The sequence below is a fragment of the Impatiens glandulifera genome, chromosome 1 (genome assembly GCF_907164915.1).
Source record: "Impatiens glandulifera chromosome 1, dImpGla2.1, whole genome shotgun sequence".
Taxonomy (NCBI): Eukaryota; Viridiplantae; Streptophyta; class Magnoliopsida; order Ericales; family Balsaminaceae; genus Impatiens; species Impatiens glandulifera.
Window position 1 is genome coordinate 10,709,245 of NC_061862.1, and position 20,465 is coordinate 10,729,709.

The window sequence follows — 20,465 nt, forward strand, 5'->3', positions numbered from 1 at the left end:
ACAAGTACTAACTTTATAGAGTAACTTTTTCCATAATTGCATTTACAGATTAAAATTATTAAAATATATATAATATTAAAAAAATCATTTATATAGTTTTATTAAATTAAGATATTTTTTATTTATCTTTTAAGAACATGATATAACAGTATATGCGGGAATTCCCCAAAATTGAAGGGACGAGGATGATTGTAAAATAAATTTTCAGAGTAGAATTTGATGGGATGATAAATACATTCTACACTCTGATATGCCTCGTTAACCTCCCAAGTTGGAATATTATTATCTTAATTAATATATATATATATGTAACAAAACTAATAAAAAAAATGATAATCATATTATAGATAAATGACGTAAATTAGTTTAGAGGTTTAGACTACATGGAAACATATATAAAAATATATGATACTCACAATCATATATTATAATATACAAATATGTAGAGAGAAAAAAGAGCTTTTATTAATATATATATATATATATAATAAAATAAAATGTACATTCTCTGTTCTTATTTGATCAATTTGACGTCTCAAATTGAGTTCTTCAAATCATGTTCAATTATTTTTAAACATTTTAATTTTTAAATATATGAGTAGTTTTATATAACTTGTTGAATATACAATTTTGTATATCCAACTATTTCTATTATGTTTGAAAATTAATTTTAAAATAATTAATCAATCAAAATTAACTTAAAAATACTGAAAAATATATTAAAACTGAAAAGTATTAAATGTAAAATAAAAATCTCACATTATTTCAATAGATCATATTTTTTTTAAACACATTCAAAACTTTTAAAATGTGATTAAAATTGTAAGTTTTAATTTCGTAAAAACCATTCATATATATTAAACAAAATATTATTTATATATAAATATTTTAAACAAAAATAATATTATTCAAAATTTTGAATTTATTTTAATTTGTAAAATTAAATTCAATCTATACTTAATTTTTACTTATATTTTTAAAATTCATTAATTATATAAAGTTTTAAAACATCTAAAATATATATATATAGAATGCATGCGAGCCAATCATATAATATAAGTTAACAATATTCATTAGTTTTAAAAAAAAATAGTTTAGAAAAAATTATCAAACATTGAATTTTAAAACAAATTATCAATCATATTATAAAATTTTTTATTTAATCTAATATTCTTTAGTGTAATATAATTATTTGAAAAATAAAAATATTAAAAAAATAATTTAACTAATTCATTTAAATTTTTAATTTATATTTATAATAATTTTAATTATATAATAACCAAATTTAGTAAAAATTATATTTATAAAAAAAACTGAATAATAAATAAATTGAATATAATAAATTATTTTAAAATAAATAAATTAATATAATAAATAATTGACCAAATATAAAAAATATTTAAAAATAATATATATATATATATATAGATATATAAATAATTAAAAAAAATATATGGTAATAATGTTTTTTGTATACAGTATTTTTTTTTAATAATAAATAATTGAATAAATATTAAAAATTAATTAAATTAATATATAATTATAAAAAATATATATGTGCTACTACAAAAAAGTTATTAATATCTTAAATTTTTTTTTATAATAAAAACTATTTTAAAAATATATATATATATAAATAAATAATTAAATAAAATAAATATTTATAATAAAAAAATAATTCTTTCAAATGTCTTAATATGTTTTTTAATAAGTCTCAAATACATCTCTTAATAAATTTGAAACTTAACATATTTAATTAAATATATTTTTAATTAATTTAATTTAAATATTTTTATTAATTATTTTATAGTTTATTAGTTTAACAAACATTTTTTATTTCTTTTATATATATATATATATATATATATATATATATATATATATGTTAATATTTTTTATTTAAATTTGTGTTATTTCTAAAATATTATTTCAAAGTATATAATGTATTATTTTGTTTTTTTTATAATAAATAACTAAAATGAGAAACGTAATCATATACACAGATCCCTTATATTTATATAGAATATATGAAAAAAAATGGTTAAAAATAAATTAAATAAATAAAAGAATGAATAAAATATTTAAAAATGAATAAAAAATATTTAAAAATATGAAATGACTCGAGAGAAAAACACTGACATTATTAAAATAAAATAATGAGTTTAAATGCAAAATATATTTAATTACAATTTTTTTGTATTAGCTTATTACACAAAATTATCTTAACAGTTTATAACGCAAACGCTCAAACACAACATTTAAACGCTGAATCAAACTAGACCTAAATAAAAATAGTTTATTATTATAGACAACAATTTGACATCCATTAACACCCATAAATATTTGAACGTAGTTTAACAAATATACTAAACTTATGTTTATCTTTGTGTAAAGAAATAAATTATTTGGACCAGCTGACTCAACAATAGGTCCGGCAACAGATTTCTTTTCAGAAATGAAAATAGATTTATCATGTTGCATCACAGGAATATCAAACTTAGGCACATCGGTCAGAGATTTAAGAGAGGTTACCTTTGATGATGCCTTCATCGATTTAGACACACGGGATGCCTTTGACTTGTCACCTTTTGAAACAGATGACCTTGAGGATCTCTGCAACTGACTGACAGCCGGAGAAAGGGGAGACATGAGAATGGTGGCAAGTTCAACTGGACTTTGCTTGATTCTGGAATCGACTGTTTTAGAATCCTTCTTTGAAAAGCTCCTTAGGCTAGTAGAACTAGCCTCTGATTCGTTGACTGTTTTGGATCTCTTTGCTCCTGTCGACAAGATGGAAACGGCTGGTTGTCTGGATTGAGTAACAGATTTTCCACCTGTCTATTGACTAGAAGCACATGAGGGCGATTCTTTAAGGTTTTTCATTCTGACTAGGGTGTTGGCGACTGTGAAAACAATATACACCCTGGTCGAGTTGATCAGTTCGGGTTCACCCATTGGAACCCCCAAATGCTCCAACAAACGACTTAGTTGTGCAGCGAAGGTTATACTTTCTTTGTTCTCCTGGTTGATAGAGAAACAAAGATTCTGAAATAATGTTAAAGCCCATTTGACCTGGATTCCCTTTGAAATGACACACATATAGTCAAATCGATCTTGACTATAGAGATTGAACGATCCAACCTTCCCTTGAAGCGCTTTTGCCACTACATCATTTAGAAAATTAAACTGTGGTTTGAGGACTTACTTACTTCCATTCAGACTAATCGTCGAGCCATCGGCAAATAGAACCTTCTTCATTTCTTCCATTACTTCCGGTGATAGATGCTTGTTGAAAGTGTGACCCTCCGACGAAAGTTCGAAGAACTCTGCATAAGAGGCTTCGTCGAAAGAGATCTCCGTACCGTTAACAGTTGCTACGATGGAATCGTCCACCATTGTTGCAGTTTGGAAGAACTCCCGATCTTCCTTCTCGTGAAAGGTGAACAGACCGCCAAGATATTTTCCGAGACCGGAATACTCGAGGGTTCTGAACATATCGACCACTTCCTGCTGATCAAAAGAGTAGACCGATGGGAAATCAACTTGCAAAGTACAGTGACCCAACGTGATTCTCTTGTTTCCCATTTTCAGTAGAATATGAACAAACACAAGATTAATAGAGATTTTTTTTTTGAGAGAGAGAGGCAAAGAAATCTAGGGTTCTTAGAAATCTTAAGTGAGAAAAAGTTTTCAATCTCATGCAAGAATGTCCTTATATAGACTATCAAGAGTCATATATGATAACCGTCATTTTTCCTAGGGGTATGCCCCATCATTTAAAATTAGACGTCCTTTCGAAAGAGTCATCATTATAATGAGGGTATATCAGTCATTCGCTTTTAACTTGAGAGACACGTGTCTTCATGTTATTATGAGATGACTGTTTTAATATTTGAGCGGAAAAATCAGATATCTCCTCACGTGGACAACTGTCCTTAATCAGTCTAATAAGCATGTAGTTAGACGTTTTTCTTACAGCACAAATCTATAAAACTAAACGTTTATTAGACGCATGAGTCCATTAGATACATACGTCTAATTGCGTGTTGTAAAGAATACGTCTAATGTCTATTAGACGTGTATGTCTAATTATGCATAAACACCACGTGTTAGACGTGTGTTTGGTTAGGCGTGAGCATCCTCTTGCTCATGACGTAAAAACGTCTAACGTCTATTAGACGTGTACGTCTAACTGTGTAGGTTATAAACCATGACATATAGGCTTAGATGTATAAATTGTGAGCAAAAATACGTCTAAGTACAAACCATTTCCTTTAGACACCCTTGTCTAATAGACCGATTAAGGTCATTCGTCTTGAGAGTATCTTTACTTTCAAAGTAATTTTTCCTCTCATATTGTACAAGTAAAAAAATGAATAACCAAATGTTTTGAGATCCTTCGGATCAAAAATATTTTAATACAAAAACATATAAAAACATTTATTCTTCTAAAGTGGCAGCAGCCATTGTTGATCTTCTGAACTGTATACTCAAGAGAGTATTCTCCATGCTTCCTTCCTGTAATCTTCATGCATCACCTTAGTTTCCTGAATTTGTTCTTCATCTTCTCTTACCATGAAACAAGCTACTTCTTCGTCATCACTATCACTGGATGAGAAGTAAGAGTCACGGATGCTTGGTTTGTTCTTTCCATCTCCTGCCATAAGAGCCTTCAGCTCATTGTCATCATCCTTCTTATCTTTACGCTTGGGTTTCCTGCACTCCGATTGGTAATGCCCTGCAATACCACAGTTATAACATTTAACATTAGCCTTTGATTTCTTATTATCATTGGAATTTGAAGAGCTTGAGTTAGAGTTGCTCTTCTTCATGAAGTCGCCAAACTTCTTCACGAAGAGAGACATGGCGTCGCTGCTTAGTTGTTGTGCCGCCATCTTCACATCAGTAGCTACAGGTGGCTCTTCATCAGTCACCAGAGCTTTGGAAATGATAATGGATGTGGATTGATCTTCTTCCATCCTATAGTTCAGCTCGAACTCATAGGCCTTGAGATCAGCAAACAGGTCGAAGAGAGAGATCTTATTGAGATCTTTGAATTCCCTCATAGCCATCGTCTTTATGTCCCATTCCCTTGGAAGAGCACGCATGACCTTGATAGCAAGTTTCATGTTGTTATAGGTCTTGCCTAAGATGGATAAGGAGGAGACAGTCTTGCTGAATCTGGTGTCGAACTCGTTCATTGTTTCACCAGGATGCATCTTGAAACTGTCAAATTGTTGAGTGGCAACCATGATCTTGTTTTCCTTTGTTTTCTCGTTGCCCTCACACAGTTAGGTGAGTCTGTCACAGACCTCTTTAGAAGTATCGCACTCGATAATATAGTTGAACATTCTGTCATCGAGAGATCTTTACAGAACATCAAGAGGCATGTTGTTGAGGTTGTTCTGCCTCTTTTCTTCACTGGTCCAGTCAGCTTTCTTCTTATCGATCTTGATAGGAACCTCTGTGATGACACTCCACATATCGCCATGAAGAGAAGAGAGATGAGCACGAACTCTTTTCTTCCATACGATGTAGTTTTCTCGAGAGAAAGTTGGAATGGCTGTTGCACTGGCATCTTTGGTTATGGTCAACATTCTTCAGGAAAGAGATTGAGAATAGAAACAGAGCTCTGATACCAATTGATATGATCGACTTTATCAATAGAGACGGGGGTCTGGCGATTGATGAAGGCTTATGAAAAACGGTTTGAAAGAAATCTTGTTAGGGATTTGATTCACTTTCTATTCTACGCAATCGCCAGACCCTGTCTATATTGATAAATCCGATCCTATTCTAAAATTATTATCAAGTGAATATTTTCTTAGTGAATAAATGATTAAAGATAATTTTAAAAGTGTTGAAAATAATTATTTTATTATATGCCTAGGGTTGGTCACAATTTGGGTTTTTTAAGATATTTTGGGATTTTGTAAAAAAAAAAGACAATGTTTAACATTATTTAAAGACAATGTTATATTCTTTTTGTATTTAAAATTTAAATCTTTTAAAGGTAAAGTAAAGATAATTTTTATATTTTGATTAATAAAATGAATAATTTGTTAGTTAAAATAACAATAACGTAATAAAGAGAAAATTTATAAAATAAATTGAGTAAAATAAAAAAAAATCAAAAAAACCCGAGATCAAACTGGCAGCTCTAAGAGAGACTAATTTAATGTCAAATGTGACCGATCATGGTAGCAAAATAAAAAATCTAATATATATGCAACTCAATATTTGCCAATTAAAAAAGTTGGTCGGTATTTATTTTTATAGTTAACATGACTTTTTGTCAATATTGAATATTAAAAAAAAAAAAGAAGGAATTAGAAGAAGGGAATAATTAGAAAAATATAACAAAATTTTTAATTTCTCTTCTCTCTCTTCTCACCTTTTATCCTTTTAGTGACACATCATTCTCTCCCCCATTCCCTCTCTCAAATTCCCTCCCCTATCACTTCTCACCGGTGAAAAAGATATCAATAGCGACAGGAAATACTGTAGCTATTGCTCACTTTACTGTCGCTAAAAGTCAACAGCCATAGTAAATGTGCCTGTCGCCAACCGACGCTATTGCTTCTGTAGCTAAAACATGGCTACAGGAATAAGTACTGTCGCTAAAAAAGTGGCTGCAGGAATAAGATACCGTCGCTAAAGGAATGACTACTGGAACAATTTACTGTCGCTAAAACTATAAATACAAAATTTTAAAACTGTCTTCTACCACCATACATTTATTACTAACAAAAAAAAAATAATAATTAAAATGTTCTTGAAATATAATTTTCTAATACTAAAATTAAATATTTATATTACCCAAACAAACAAAATATTTTTATAGTACAAATTTTATTTAAAATCTATATTTGAACTGTTATAACATGTTACATTCAATCCAGTTCTCAACAATCTTCTTTTCTTATTGTAATCCATAGTCATCAAAGTAATCCCTGCCAAAATTCAATAAAACTAATACGAGTATCATCCGATAAAAGTTAAGTCAATCTAAAATAATAAAGTCTTTTTAATCCAATAATCAAATAATTTAATTTGTCCCAATATACCTACTAAGAATTTAACATTCTCTTATAATATATTTCTTAAAGAGTCTAAATTAAAGTATAATAATGTAATTAACAAAAGTAAGTTGATCTTAATAGACTTTGCAGAATCATGTAATTAAAGTATGATTTCAGATATAATCAAATCAAAAAGATATTTCACAAATATTGTGATCAATATTAGAAATATAGACCATTCAATTGATATTGTCTTCTCTTTATTTTATCAGATTCAATTACTGTTTAAGACAAAGAAAAATAGAATATATATTTTCAACAATTGAATAAAGAATGTAACTAAATTCACAAAGATTATCAAAGTAAATCCACAAACATTGTAAATACAATTTCAATCAAAGAACAGTGTTCTTAAATCTATATACATTGCATTTAGTTGATAACTATGAAAACAAATTCAATTAATAAGAAACAAACAAGTAATTCGTACCTTACATTGGAGACAAACTTTTTTATCTCTGCGCCTCTCGTATTTATATCAAAATCTAAAAACAGGGATACGATTTTCTTCTTCTTTGTTTGCTTGACTAGAGAATATGGATAAACTAAACCTAGTTCAGACCAATTAAGATCTTAGAACCTGTAAAAAGAAATAGTTTTCATTAAGGTTGAACACATATCTAAGATATACATGCATAAACTATGTCATAACTCATACCCTCCATTTAGTTCAAGATTGTCAGTTTCAAGCCAAGTATAAATTTTATTATATTGTATAGCAATGACAGTTTCACTTGGTTTCGATAACGTAAAAAAACTTTAAATTAGAAAGAGCAAGTAAATAATGCCTAGATTATCATCATGATTAATACGATATTAAAATAAATTGTAGATTAATAAAAAAACAAATACCCTTAAAAAATTACATTATCACACATAGTGAAATTTTTACCTATATTGACATCAGCTTCAGTTCAGAAATAAGGGCTATGCCCGTCTTCTTAATCCCTCATAAAATTTGAACATAATTATTGTCAACAGCCGCAATACCCCAATCTGACATCATGATAATAATTTTCTTTATAATTTAGATTACAGCTGCTTGAAGATAATTAAAATATTTGAGAATTTAATCAAATGAAAATGATTAGCATTCATCTTCTTCACATTCACACTTTGTCAAATTAGACATTTTACAAATATGACTAAAGTTGTAAAGCCATACCTGTAAGATCTTTTTTTTTGCTCCAACTAATCTCACTAACTTGATTTCAACATATTCCACTAGATCTTCAAGCTCAATCTTATATTCTAAAACAAAAGATAAGATAATATTAAAAATTCAACTCACCTCTAAGTACTATTGCCACAATTAAAGAATAATTTAAGTTAGTTACAATGATTCTGTTAAGTCTTAATCATCAAATTCAACTAGTTTGCAGGTTTAGTTAGATTAGTAAGAAAAAATTATCAACATTGTTTCACTTAATACTCAAAACATCATGTTAGTTTCTCATACTCAAAATAACGTATAGATATTTTGGACAGCCAATTATTTGTATGAAAGAACTAAACACACATATATTTCACAATCTCATAATATATATATTATCTAGTGGCTTTTCTTTGAGGTATAAGGATGAATCTTGATCATTAAAAGTTAAATGCTACATCCAGTATACTCCTAGTTTTAAAAATATTCTAATTAGTAAGGATCGATTTATTGGTCTAATAAATATCCATACAATCTGTTACTGTTTTTTAGATTTATGGGATTCACAAAAAATATATAAAAATAATCATCAATTAAGAGAGATTAGTTGAACTTAGAGTTTCCATCTTTCTAATAAAATTGGTCCACAAACAGAACAACATTGGCAAAGTAAGTTAATTCAAACTAGTTAGTTGAACATCAATTTTAATTGAACTTCATTAAATTTATACTTTTTCATGTCCATAAGATCTCATTAGGACAAGGTGAATTTACCTGCATAAGGTGGTAGCAAGGACATGCATGAATTCTAGTAAGATGGGTTCTTGATAGTTTTAATTTCTTTAGAAAAATAGATGAATGAAAGAAGGTTATATCTTATTTGCATAAATAATTTAGGAGTTCAAGGTATGAAACCAGAGTAATATGAGATAAACACCTAGGACAAAATGAATATTTGTTTGTCTAAATAAACTTACATAATTTACCCAAATGAAATAGAATATAAAAAAAGAAAATGAACAAGTCAATAGAAAACTAAAACAGAGGTAGGTAATACTAAAAAGAGAAAAAGTATAGAGAGTAGTAGAGATTCTCACAAAATTAAAAGTTTATATATCCATCTGAAGACAAAGATGTTCTTGTGAGCATTTCGTCGAACACCTTGTAGACTAACATTTGAAAAGGTGAAAAATTATCAATAGAAACAAACAAAAATAAGATAATGAATATGACCTCAACAAAATTAATATACAGAATCGGTCTTACTTCATTAAGAGAAACAGAGCACCAAAATGCTTAGAGTTTTTCAGATTTCATACCTGGCTTATTTCAGTAACATCGATAAGAAAATTTGATTTATCATCTCCAGATTGAGAAGCTTTACAGATCTGATTCAGCGTCACTGAATCAAGTCAATAAGTTTCACTATAATTGAACCAAAAATAAAACCTCGAAAACTGATATTAACTCTCTACTTTTCTCACTATGAAATATCACTACTAGCTTCATATGAACAATAGTACTTGGCCGAAGTAAATCTAATAATTTGACCTAATAGAGATGGATTTGAGAAAAAACTGAAATCAAATATATTATTTACCTTGGCCGAAGAAATGAATAGTCAGCGAGCTGAGACGATCACTACAAAAAAATGGTCCATTAGTAACTTATTTTTGCAACTTAAATATAACCAATACATTCTTTGAGAACATGTAACTTAAATTATAACATAAATTCTAAATAGTGGAAATATTGTAACATTTTTTACATTAATTGATTGTTGATAAAAAAAAATTAAAAGCTTCAAATAAATTGTTGTTAAACAAGTCACTAAAGAGGGAATAATATTTTATTAATTAAAATATTACAATTTTTTATAACAAGTAATCATTACAACTTTTAAAGCCACATTAATATAGAGAGATAATACAAATAATATTGTAAATATTTTAACTACCATATATATATAAATATTCCAACGTTTTCATCCACTTTTATAATTATAATGTTTTATTCCAATAAAAGATAAATAATAAGTGACCATAAAAGTTGGAAACTCTAATCTTATCTTATTGTGCAACTAAGTTTGTGTTAAATATTATTAACACTAATATGTAACTTGTTTCGCAACAAAACTATAATTATATGTTGCCAAATGAAGTTACAAATATAAGACAATATAATTTGATTTATTATTTATTTTATTAAGATGCTTTCATTCTTAATTAATTCTTAATTAATTTTAAAATTTATTAATTATATGTTAAATAAAAATTCAATATGTTTTGCATTAACAAAAAAAACTGTTTTACTTTACAATTTTTTTTGCAAGTTTAAAATAAAAAGTAAATTAAACTACTTTTAAATATATTTTGAATTATTTCTAAACTAATTTTGTTATTTATCTTGCATTACAGATAATTGAATATAATCTTCTAACTTATTTCGTAATCAAATTTAAAAACTTATTTTGTATTAATAAAATGTTAATTTTATAATTTTTTTCGCAACTTTCATTTAAAGTAAAATTGCAAAATAAATTGTATTTATAATTTTGGAAATAAAAAGAAAAAGAAAAAACTTAATAATTAATTAGTTTAAAAATTTGCATAATATTACATAACTATGAATATGTGAAACTAAAAATTTACAAATAAACAAGACATGTTTATATATATATATATATATCATATATATATATATATATATATATATATATATATATATATATATATATATATATATAATAAGTTTTTAATTAAATTGTTTGACATATGTTTAAAATCAAGGTAAATATTTTTTTTGGATCATAATTTTTTTTTCTGGATAGAGTAATAATCGGAATAGATAACTAATGTAGGGGAGATTTAAGGTAGCTTCTAAGAGACATGGTATTATGTAGCTTAGAATATTTTTTTATTCAATAATTCGAATGTGTACGCAACTTGTAATTTTAATGCTATTTATCAATGGTTATAAAACTAATATTGGAATTTAAGTTGAATAGTTATTGACATATTGTTTAATTTATACTTGTTGTTTCATTTAAAAATAATAGTAATTTATTTTGTATTAAATTTATTATAGAGTTATTTTGTAACTTGTTTTACAATGTTAATACAAATTCAAATTGCAATTTTTGTTTTATATATAAAAATATATATATAATTAATTGTATATTACATTATTTTATTGAATAAGAATCAATGAAATTTAAATTTATCTATAAACTTATTATTTATAAATTTACTAACTTAATTCTTAATTATTTATACATATTGTACGGAGTATCCATTTATTTTTGTATATAATTATTTATTATAAATTAATTATACTAATTTTGCAAAAGAATAATAATAATAAAAAATAAATAGTTATAGAATAAGTAAAATTAATAATATTAAAATTAGATATGAGCAACTTGTGTAGGAGCTAACCCATTGGGTTTTTACTAACAATTTTGATAAACAATGTACGTATTAAATGTATTAATACGTATTAAGTAGTTTGGAAAATTCTTTGTTCTATTTATTAACTATTATTGTAACTTTATAAAACTAAATATTGCAATATAAGTTGAATAACAATTGATATGGTATAATCTATCTATTAGTTTCATTTATAAATAAATAAGTAATGTATTTTGCATTATGTATATTAGAGTTATTTGTAATTTGTTTTGTAATAAACGTATCAAATCACAACTGACCTTACGACTTTCATATAAAATAAAATTACAATTTGAATTGCACATCCCATGGTATTAATATTTGAACATAAAATTAAATAATCATAATTAATTAGAATAAAAGATGAATCTTTAAACATAACAAAGAGTTGAACATTTAAACAAATAAACTTACTAATTAAGCATCAAAAAATATCCAATGATTCGTGAGTTTCACTAATTTCCTCCGACCCACTCCCTTCAGATTCATTTCCACATAACTCACTTCCTTCCCATTCAACATCTTCAAATTCATTTTCTTCACTTACGTTTGTATCATCGAGCTCGTCAACCATACCATTAGGATCACTTAAATTGTTGACATCATATAGTGGTATATTTAGGGGGATATCTAGTTGTATAGTTGGCTCTTCTTGTTGATACACCAAATCATCACTCCATTGTTTCTCTATTTTTCCCCTTGCCTTTGTTTTACAAACAGCCAACCAATCACCTATCTAATTTGTTTTGTTCGGATACGTAGCAAAGTAGACTTGTATACCTTGTTGAGCTAGAATGAAAGGGTCATACTTTGCATACTTCCGTTTCATGTTTATGTCAACCAACCTATATGTTTCATCAACTCTTGAACCACGGGTTGGGTCAAACCATAAACATTTAAATAGAACAATACGTAAACTTGGACCAGGATACTCAATTTCTATTATATCCTCTAAAAGTCCATAATAGTCTGCGTCATCAGTATGCACACAAACACCACTATTCATGGTTGCTTTGTTAGATCCAAAATCTCTTGACCGCCACACAAACCCATTAACGAAGTACATTGAATGTCTTGTTGCGGGTGTTTTGGGCCCAAAAGACAAATAATATAATAATCCTTTTGAAACTAAAGGACCATGTTCCTCAACAATCTATAAGATACAAGTTTACAATAAATCATTAATGCAAAATTAAATATAATACTCAAACACACAACATATAAATTAAACTTATTTCCTCACCTTACATCGGAACCATGATGCGAATTGGCGGTCTATTTCATCTTTTGGTAAACTGGTGTTTAAATCACAAAAAATCTTGCATGCATATATCAATCTCAAAATTAATTAAGATAAATTGATTAATATACGTTATAAATTTTTATTACCTGTAGTAAGGATCTACCTCTGGACAATTTAAGAGCACGTAAGTATGAGCGACTAACGTTTCCTGGCTATTCAAAATTAATTTAGTTGAGGCGCCACTAGATCGTCCAAGATAATTGAAAATCGAAATTGAAGCATCATTATTGTTGACAGATCCTTCTGTGTTTCTTTGTGGGTGTCTCTGTTTGCATTGTATGTTAGATTCAAAATAATACGAGGCAAATGTAGATATCTCTTCCAGAATATATGCATTACAAATTGATGCTTCAATTCTGGCTTTGTTCTTTACTTTCTGGTTCACATTCTTAAGAAACCTATAAAAAATACAATACACACGAAAAAATTAAACAAATATTGAACACAAATTAATAGTTTTTACATATAAACAATATGTACCTCTCAAATGGATACATCCATCTATACTGAACCGGTCCTCCGATTTTTGCTTCATATGGTAGATGCACCAACAAGTGTTCCATTGAATCAAAAAACGACAGTGGAAATATTTTTTCTAAGTTGCACAAAATTACGGGAATCTCTAATTCCAAAGTCTGCATCTTAGAAATATTCAATGTTGTAGAACTTAGATCATGCATGAAATTACTAACATCAGTCAATGTTCCCCACACAAATTTGGGGAGTAATTTCTTAAAGGCAATTGGCACCAGCCTTTCTAAAAAACATGACAATCATGACTTTTTAATCCAATTAACTTTGTTTCGTCTCTATCAATGCATCTACTTAATTTGGATACATAACCATCCGGGAATTTCAAAGATTTAAGCCATTGACAAATAATACGATTTTCATCTCTCGTCAAAGTGTAAGCCGCCTTCTTTGTCCTCATACACGAACTTTGAGGGTCAATATGTAACTCAGGGCGATTGCAAATATTAAACATATCCTTTCGAGCGTTTATGTTGTCTTTTGTCTTACCTTTAACGTTCATAACCGTATGGATGATATTCTCAAATACGTTCTTCTCAATGTGCATAAAATCGAGATTATGACGAATAAGAAGTTTCCCCCAATATGGTAGCTCCCAAAAAATGCTCTTCTTTGTCCATTTATGATATTCACCAAAACCCGGTGGACTTACGTGAGGATTTTCACTAACAAACATGTATTGTGCAATTTCAGACCATATTTCCTCGCCACTTGGCCTAGGCGGACGAAGTGTCATTTCCACTTTATTTTTGGTAAAATGCTCTGTATCAAATCTGTATGGATGATTTTGTGACAAAAATTGTCTATGTGAATCAAAATAGCAAGCCTTCTTACCATATTTCAAGCGGAATGATTTCGAATTTTTCATACAAATTGGACACCCATCTTTTCCATGAGTACTCCATCCAGACAATATACCATAAGCTGGGAAATCACTAACCGTCCACAACACCATTGCCCTCAAATTGAATGTGTCACCTCGAGATACATCATAAGTAGGCACACCATCATTCCACAACATTTTTAATTCAACAATTAACGGTTGAAGGTAGACATCAATATTTTTCTGAGGACTCTTTGGACCAGGAATAATTAATGACATAAACATGTAGGGTGTCTTCATGCACATTCCAGGTGGGAGATTATAAGGTGTTATAATGACGGGCCAACACGAATATGACTTTCCAAATGGGGCAAATCCATCAGAACAAAGACCCAAGCGGATATTGCGATCCTCCTTAGCAAACTCTGGGTAATAGTTGTCAAATGTCTTCCATGCCTCTCCATCAGAAGGATGACACATCATCCCATCTTGGGTAACATGACGAGAATGCCATGTCATGTGAGCAGCGGTCACGTTTGATGCATAAAGTCTTTGCAATCTTGGAGCCAGTGGTAAATAAAAAAGTTGTTTGTGTGGTGTTCGTTGATTAGAGTTTTCCTTATATCTTGGAAAGTTGCAAAATTTGCAAGATTCTAATTCACTATCAGCCCTCCAAAACAACATGCAACCATCTCTACAAATATCGATCCTAGTAACAGGCAATCCCAAATCTTCCACCAACTTCTTCATGGTATAAAAATTATCAGGTAAAACATTATCTTCCGGTAACAAAGATTTAATGTAGTCAAGATTTTGATTGACACCTCTCTCTGACCAATTGTTCTCGGATTTTATATTAAGAAGTTTAACTGTTGCTGATAATTTAGTCTCAGTAGAATTACCTGGCCAAATCGGTTGATGTGCCGCATTCAATGCTTTCCAAAAATTTTCTGATAAAATATGTATGTCACTTTGACTAGAAGTAGAACCTTCATGATGTGGCACATTAGGATGAAAACTAGATGCAATATCAAATACCATTGACTCGTACACATTTGAACTTTCAGTTTGTTGTCTCCATTCATTAATCCCTCGACTTGGCCTTTTCCTTGGATATTGAAAGACATTTAAAGTTTGTATTGGTTCTCCATTGGCCGTCCACGTATAATAGTCGCTCATAAATCCAAACTTGATTAAGTGAGATTGACACAAATCACTAGAAATAAACTTTTTAACACAACACTTAACGCAAGGACACCGAATCTTATCACCATCCATGTAAGAAGATTTGCTAGTAGAAAATGACAAAAACTCTTGTAGACCATTCAAAAATTCATCTGTGCATCTAAGATGATTATTTGATTGTTTATTATACATCCAAAGACGATCTGTCCTCATTACAATTATTTCTGTTGTAAACATTAATATTTAGAATCAATAAAATGTTGTTCATTCATTTCAGCAAAAGAGCAGTAAGATATAGTGCACGCACCTGGTGCCTATAGTAGAGTCAGCACGTCTGTCTCAGAAGTAAATGAACCTTTGGTGCTTGAACTGTCTCGAATGTACTCCAAAATTCACTACTGCAAACGAGAACTCGAACTATAAGTCGAAATCTGTAGAAGGAAGATAATGTAAGAATATATCCAAAAAGGTTGTATGTTAATGCATAATTAGAAAAAGAAAACAAAAGCATAGAGTTAAGGAAAGTAATGATTTATTTACTTGATCAACAAAATTTTCCATGAGATACAATCAAGTAATAGTTTTCGATTTGCATCAAGAAAAATGAATCATCAATACAAACTGCACCAATCAACAAATTCCAAAGAATGAACTCCTATTGAAAATGTACTAATGTGTGTTCTTTCTTCCTCAAATCCTAGCCTCCTATTGAAAATGTATTCCATGTTGTGAAATTTGTTCAATGTTCCTTATGCATTTCTTTCAACAACATAATACTTCTTTGGTTGACAAACATTAAGAATCGGTATGGTTAAACTTTTGAATCACAAACAACCAGAAACGTGAAACAGCATAATTCCATTGAACAGCTTGAAATAAGCTATATATAAAACCATGTACAGTTGAATCATAGATTGGGGAATCAATACAAAACTGTTAATCATAGATTGTTTGTTAGGCTTGGAATAAGAAGAATCTCTAGTTCAAAAAACCACAGGCAGGCAGGCATGTAGTACTAATGTGTGTTCTTTCTTCCTCAAATCCTGGTCTACTATTGAAAATGTACTCCATGTTGTGAAATTTGTTCAATGTTCCTTATGCATTTCTTTTAACAAAATAATATTTCTTGGGTTGACAAACAATAAGAATTGGTATGGTTAAACTTTTGAATCATAAACAACCAGAAACGTGAAGCAGCATAATTCCATTGAACAACTTGAAATAAGCTATATATAATCGATTGGGAATGGAATCGAAAGGACTGGAGAAGATCAACTTGAAGGAGAGAGATAAGCAGAAGAAATCGATATCGATGAGAACTGTGAAAAGCAAGTGAAATGGAAGATGGAGAGGTTAAGAGAGGATAGCTACCTGTTGAACTTCTCTCTAGTTATCACATTTGTTAACTAGATAGTGAATTTAAAAAACATTTTTTTTATTTAATTTAAATTTTAATATTTAGGATTTAGATAAAAAAAAAATATGGCAAGGGATGTAATGGCCTTACTATTAATAAATATATGGTATTATTCAATATTATATGATCAACAGCGACAGTAACAACATAACTGTCGTTGATTTCGTCGTTGTTGACAACTATTTTACTAGTGGATCTCTTAAAAAAATATCTCTCAAGTTATAAGAGGATTTTTTCCCCCTAATAACTTAACGAAAGAGATTACTGTACTAGTTTAAGTTCTAGATAAATTTAAATATTTTAAAACTTATAATTAAATAATAGTATTTTTTTAGATAAATAATGTATATTTTATCTTCTGTCGATTCTACTCAAATTATATATATTTTTTAATTTGTGCATATTAAGTTAAAATCTTCCCCAACTTTTTCTCTATATTAGAAGGCTTTAACTTTATTTTATATCATTGTCCACGCCACAAGTAATTAAACTCATTTTCTAAGTCGTTAATTATCTAAAGGAAATGTATACTTCGCCTTCTAATATTCTTGTTAAATAATCAAAATCTTTTTCAAATAAATTATATATAATTAAATCTTATAATTAACATTCTCGTCAAATCTTGGTCGAGATGGAGAATAAAACAATATATTTAATCTAAGTCTCCTTTTAGTTTTTTCGATTTAAAAATAATCTTATGAAGAAAATGAATAGTCACCTAAATTTTTTTCACAAGCTAGGAAAAGATAAATTGGTGTAAGGACACCAAGAATGTGAAATTTTATAAAATGAGTTTGGTAATTAGATATTATAACGCCAAAAATCGATTATTCCGAAAAGGGGTTTTCAAACTCGATAATAATACCCAAAACTCACATTTCCCGAGAGTCTCGACTGAGAAGAGAAACCAAAATAATAAGCTTGACTATAGTATATTTAAAATATTGATTTAAATTACCTCTGACTTTTTATAGTCGCTATTTAATTACTACTCGAAAAATTATGAAAAAAATATCTCACGTACTTAAACGCATATTATGTTCTTCGTCGATACTTGGTTATATGTGAAAAGGGACATCAACGATATGTTTCACATATTTGTCAAATGACAGTCTATAATTTAAATTTTGGTTATTTAAAAAAATATTATTCTATACCTTATTTATTCGAGAAACAAAGTTACCTAAAAAAAATAATAAAAAAAATATATTTATTAGTAAAATATTAATTTATCAAGGAAAATAGAATTCAAACAAATTCTTATTCAAATTTATTATTTATATAATGTTTGGTTTTTTTACTAGTAATTATTTATGATTTGAATTTTATTTTTTGAATTTTTTAATACTTAATAAAGTGAAATAAAAGGAATAGAAAAAAGTCATAAACAAAAAAAATATTTTTTTTGTGTTTGGTTGGAAATAATGTTTTTTTATGAATTTTTAAATATAGATAATGAATATAAATGAAATGAAAAAAAATAATAAAGAAGCGGATCAAACAAGTCCTAAATAAAAATATATATATTTTTTGTTGAAAATAATATTTGCTGATGTTTAATATTTTTGCGGAATTTTTGGATTTAATTAATGCATTTAATCAAATAAAACAAAATAAAATAACAGAAAGGGCAAACCAAACGAATCCTAAGGTCATTTAGCTTGTGAGGTGGCTGGTGTTGGGAAAACTGGCGGATCATGAGGTTTGTGATAAGGCTGGCTGTTGGTTAGAGGTTGGAAGGTGTGGTCGATTTGGTGTTGTATTTTATAATAAAATTTTCTTTTTTTTAATATAAACAATTTTCTTTTTAAATAAATCTAAATGAGATCAATAGATAATTAAAAACTCTGGTAACAACTATACACAGATGACCCTGTAAGTAAGTCTGTTGTGCCGTTATAATCCTCAACAAGAGGACCAATTCAAATTTAAAATTTGTGCCCACTAAAAGTTGTAAATAATTTTTTTTTTTAAAATTGTAATAATATAAATTAGATATAAAGAGATAAAAATGGAGATAATATATATATATATATATATATATATATATATATATATATATATATTATATAATATATATTTAATATAAAAAATGAAAAAATAATTCTTAATAATATATATAATATATAATTAATAATACTATTATATAGCTAAAATTTGGGAAAAAATGATAATTTAAAAATAATCAATTTATAAATTGGAAATAATGATAATTTACAGTAATAAAAACATGATCGAAGTAAAATTAAAACATACATATAAGATAAAAAAAAAATAATTTGCAGTAATAAAAACATGATAGAAGTGAAAATAAAAAATACATATAAAAAGATAAAAAATAATAAGAAGAAGAAAATAAAAAAAAATGTCTAATCCATTAAATAAAATGTAAATAAAATGATTTGTTTTGCTTTGATCGAGTCTTCAACCTATTGTTGTTGCTTAGAATTAGGATGTTGATGATCACCCTCAAATGGACTCAAAGCCTGAGATGGAGATGAATGATGTTCGTGCAATTGTAGTTGTATTTGTTGTAGATGATGATGGTGATGATGTTGATGTTGAGATGGAGATGGATTAAGGTTGAATCCAACTGCAGACGGTTGATGTTGATGTTGATGTTGATGTTGATGTTGATGTTGATGTTGGGAGTAGGGCTCTTGAATGGCTAATTGTTGATTAACTGAATTTGGAATGTGGATCATCTGATTCATGTTTGAAGAAGAGGAAGAGGCCTGAGAAGGCTGAGATGGAGATTGGTTGGTTCCCATGGGCCACATGGCTCTAGGGCCAATATAGGTAGCTAATTCCATCCTTAGCGCCTGAAGGTGTTCTATCTTCTGAGCCTGTTCCATCTCATGTTGATAGACTAAACCTACCACGCCAAGCATGGGATCCCGCAAACGTTGCTCCGCTTCGTAAGCCAAGGTATTCGCCGCACGCTCCCGTTGGCATGGATTCAACCCCTTGAGAAATTTTGAAACATTACTCGCTCCATATACACTATGAACATTCTCAAACTTTAAAGAATTGTCAGACGGAAAATATGGTGCAAATATACAATCTCTACATTTCCGTCGGAAGAATTTGCATGCTGCACACGGAGGTAAATTCGATGATGGCTCCATTTTTTTTCTTTCAATTTCTCTCCTCTGCACATATATTAAAAATAATAATTCAAATATTCTAGCATAAACAAACTATAAACAAACTATGCAGTATATGCGGATATATATGTTATTCATTTATATTTCATTCTCATATATAATATATAACAACTTATTTATTATCATTTTTTTATTGTTAAAACGTTTGATTTTAAAATATATCCAAAATATTTTTTATTCACTTTTTAAGAAAAATGTTTTATCTAGTTTTATCATATCTTTATTATTAAATAAAAACAAAGTTACAAAAATTTATAAGATTATTTATAAAAAAGAACAATCAAATAGACAAAATCTTTTTAATAGTAGAGGTAAATTAAGTCATCTAAGAAAACGGTTAAAAATTAGATATACC

General features: G+C 28.2%; 2 protein-coding genes and 1 long non-coding RNA gene across 3 annotated transcripts; all 3 read right to left on the bottom strand.

Annotated features, from left to right (window-relative positions):
- Window positions 1-6,816: 6,816 nt before the first annotated feature.
- LOC124922073 lies at window positions 6,817-8,217 on the bottom strand. The gene is made up of 3 exons (XR_007097750.1): window positions 7,975-8,217; window positions 7,513-7,662; window positions 6,817-6,953 (listed from the first exon to the last, which is right to left on the bottom strand). It is a non-coding gene; the product is annotated as an uncharacterized LOC124922073 (long non-coding RNA).
- Window positions 8,218-12,108: 3,891 nt separating this feature from the next.
- Window positions 12,109-15,382, bottom strand: LOC124946061. The gene is made up of 6 exons (XM_047486653.1): window positions 13,831-15,382; window positions 13,468-13,744; window positions 13,074-13,385; window positions 12,928-12,979; window positions 12,457-12,837; window positions 12,109-12,387 (listed from the first exon to the last, which is right to left on the bottom strand). The coding sequence occupies exons 1-6, from the start codon at window positions 15,380-15,382 to the stop codon at window positions 12,109-12,111; spliced, it is 2,853 nt and encodes a 950-aa protein (XP_047342609.1).
- Window positions 15,383-19,372: 3,990 nt separating this feature from the next.
- LOC124946158 (LOB domain-containing protein 4-like) lies at window positions 19,373-20,071 on the bottom strand. Its single transcript, XM_047486761.1, has one exon. It carries the CDS (start codon window positions 20,069-20,071, stop codon window positions 19,373-19,375), a length of 699 nt encoding a protein of 232 aa, XP_047342717.1.
- Between the last annotated feature and the right edge of the window lie 394 nt (window positions 20,072-20,465).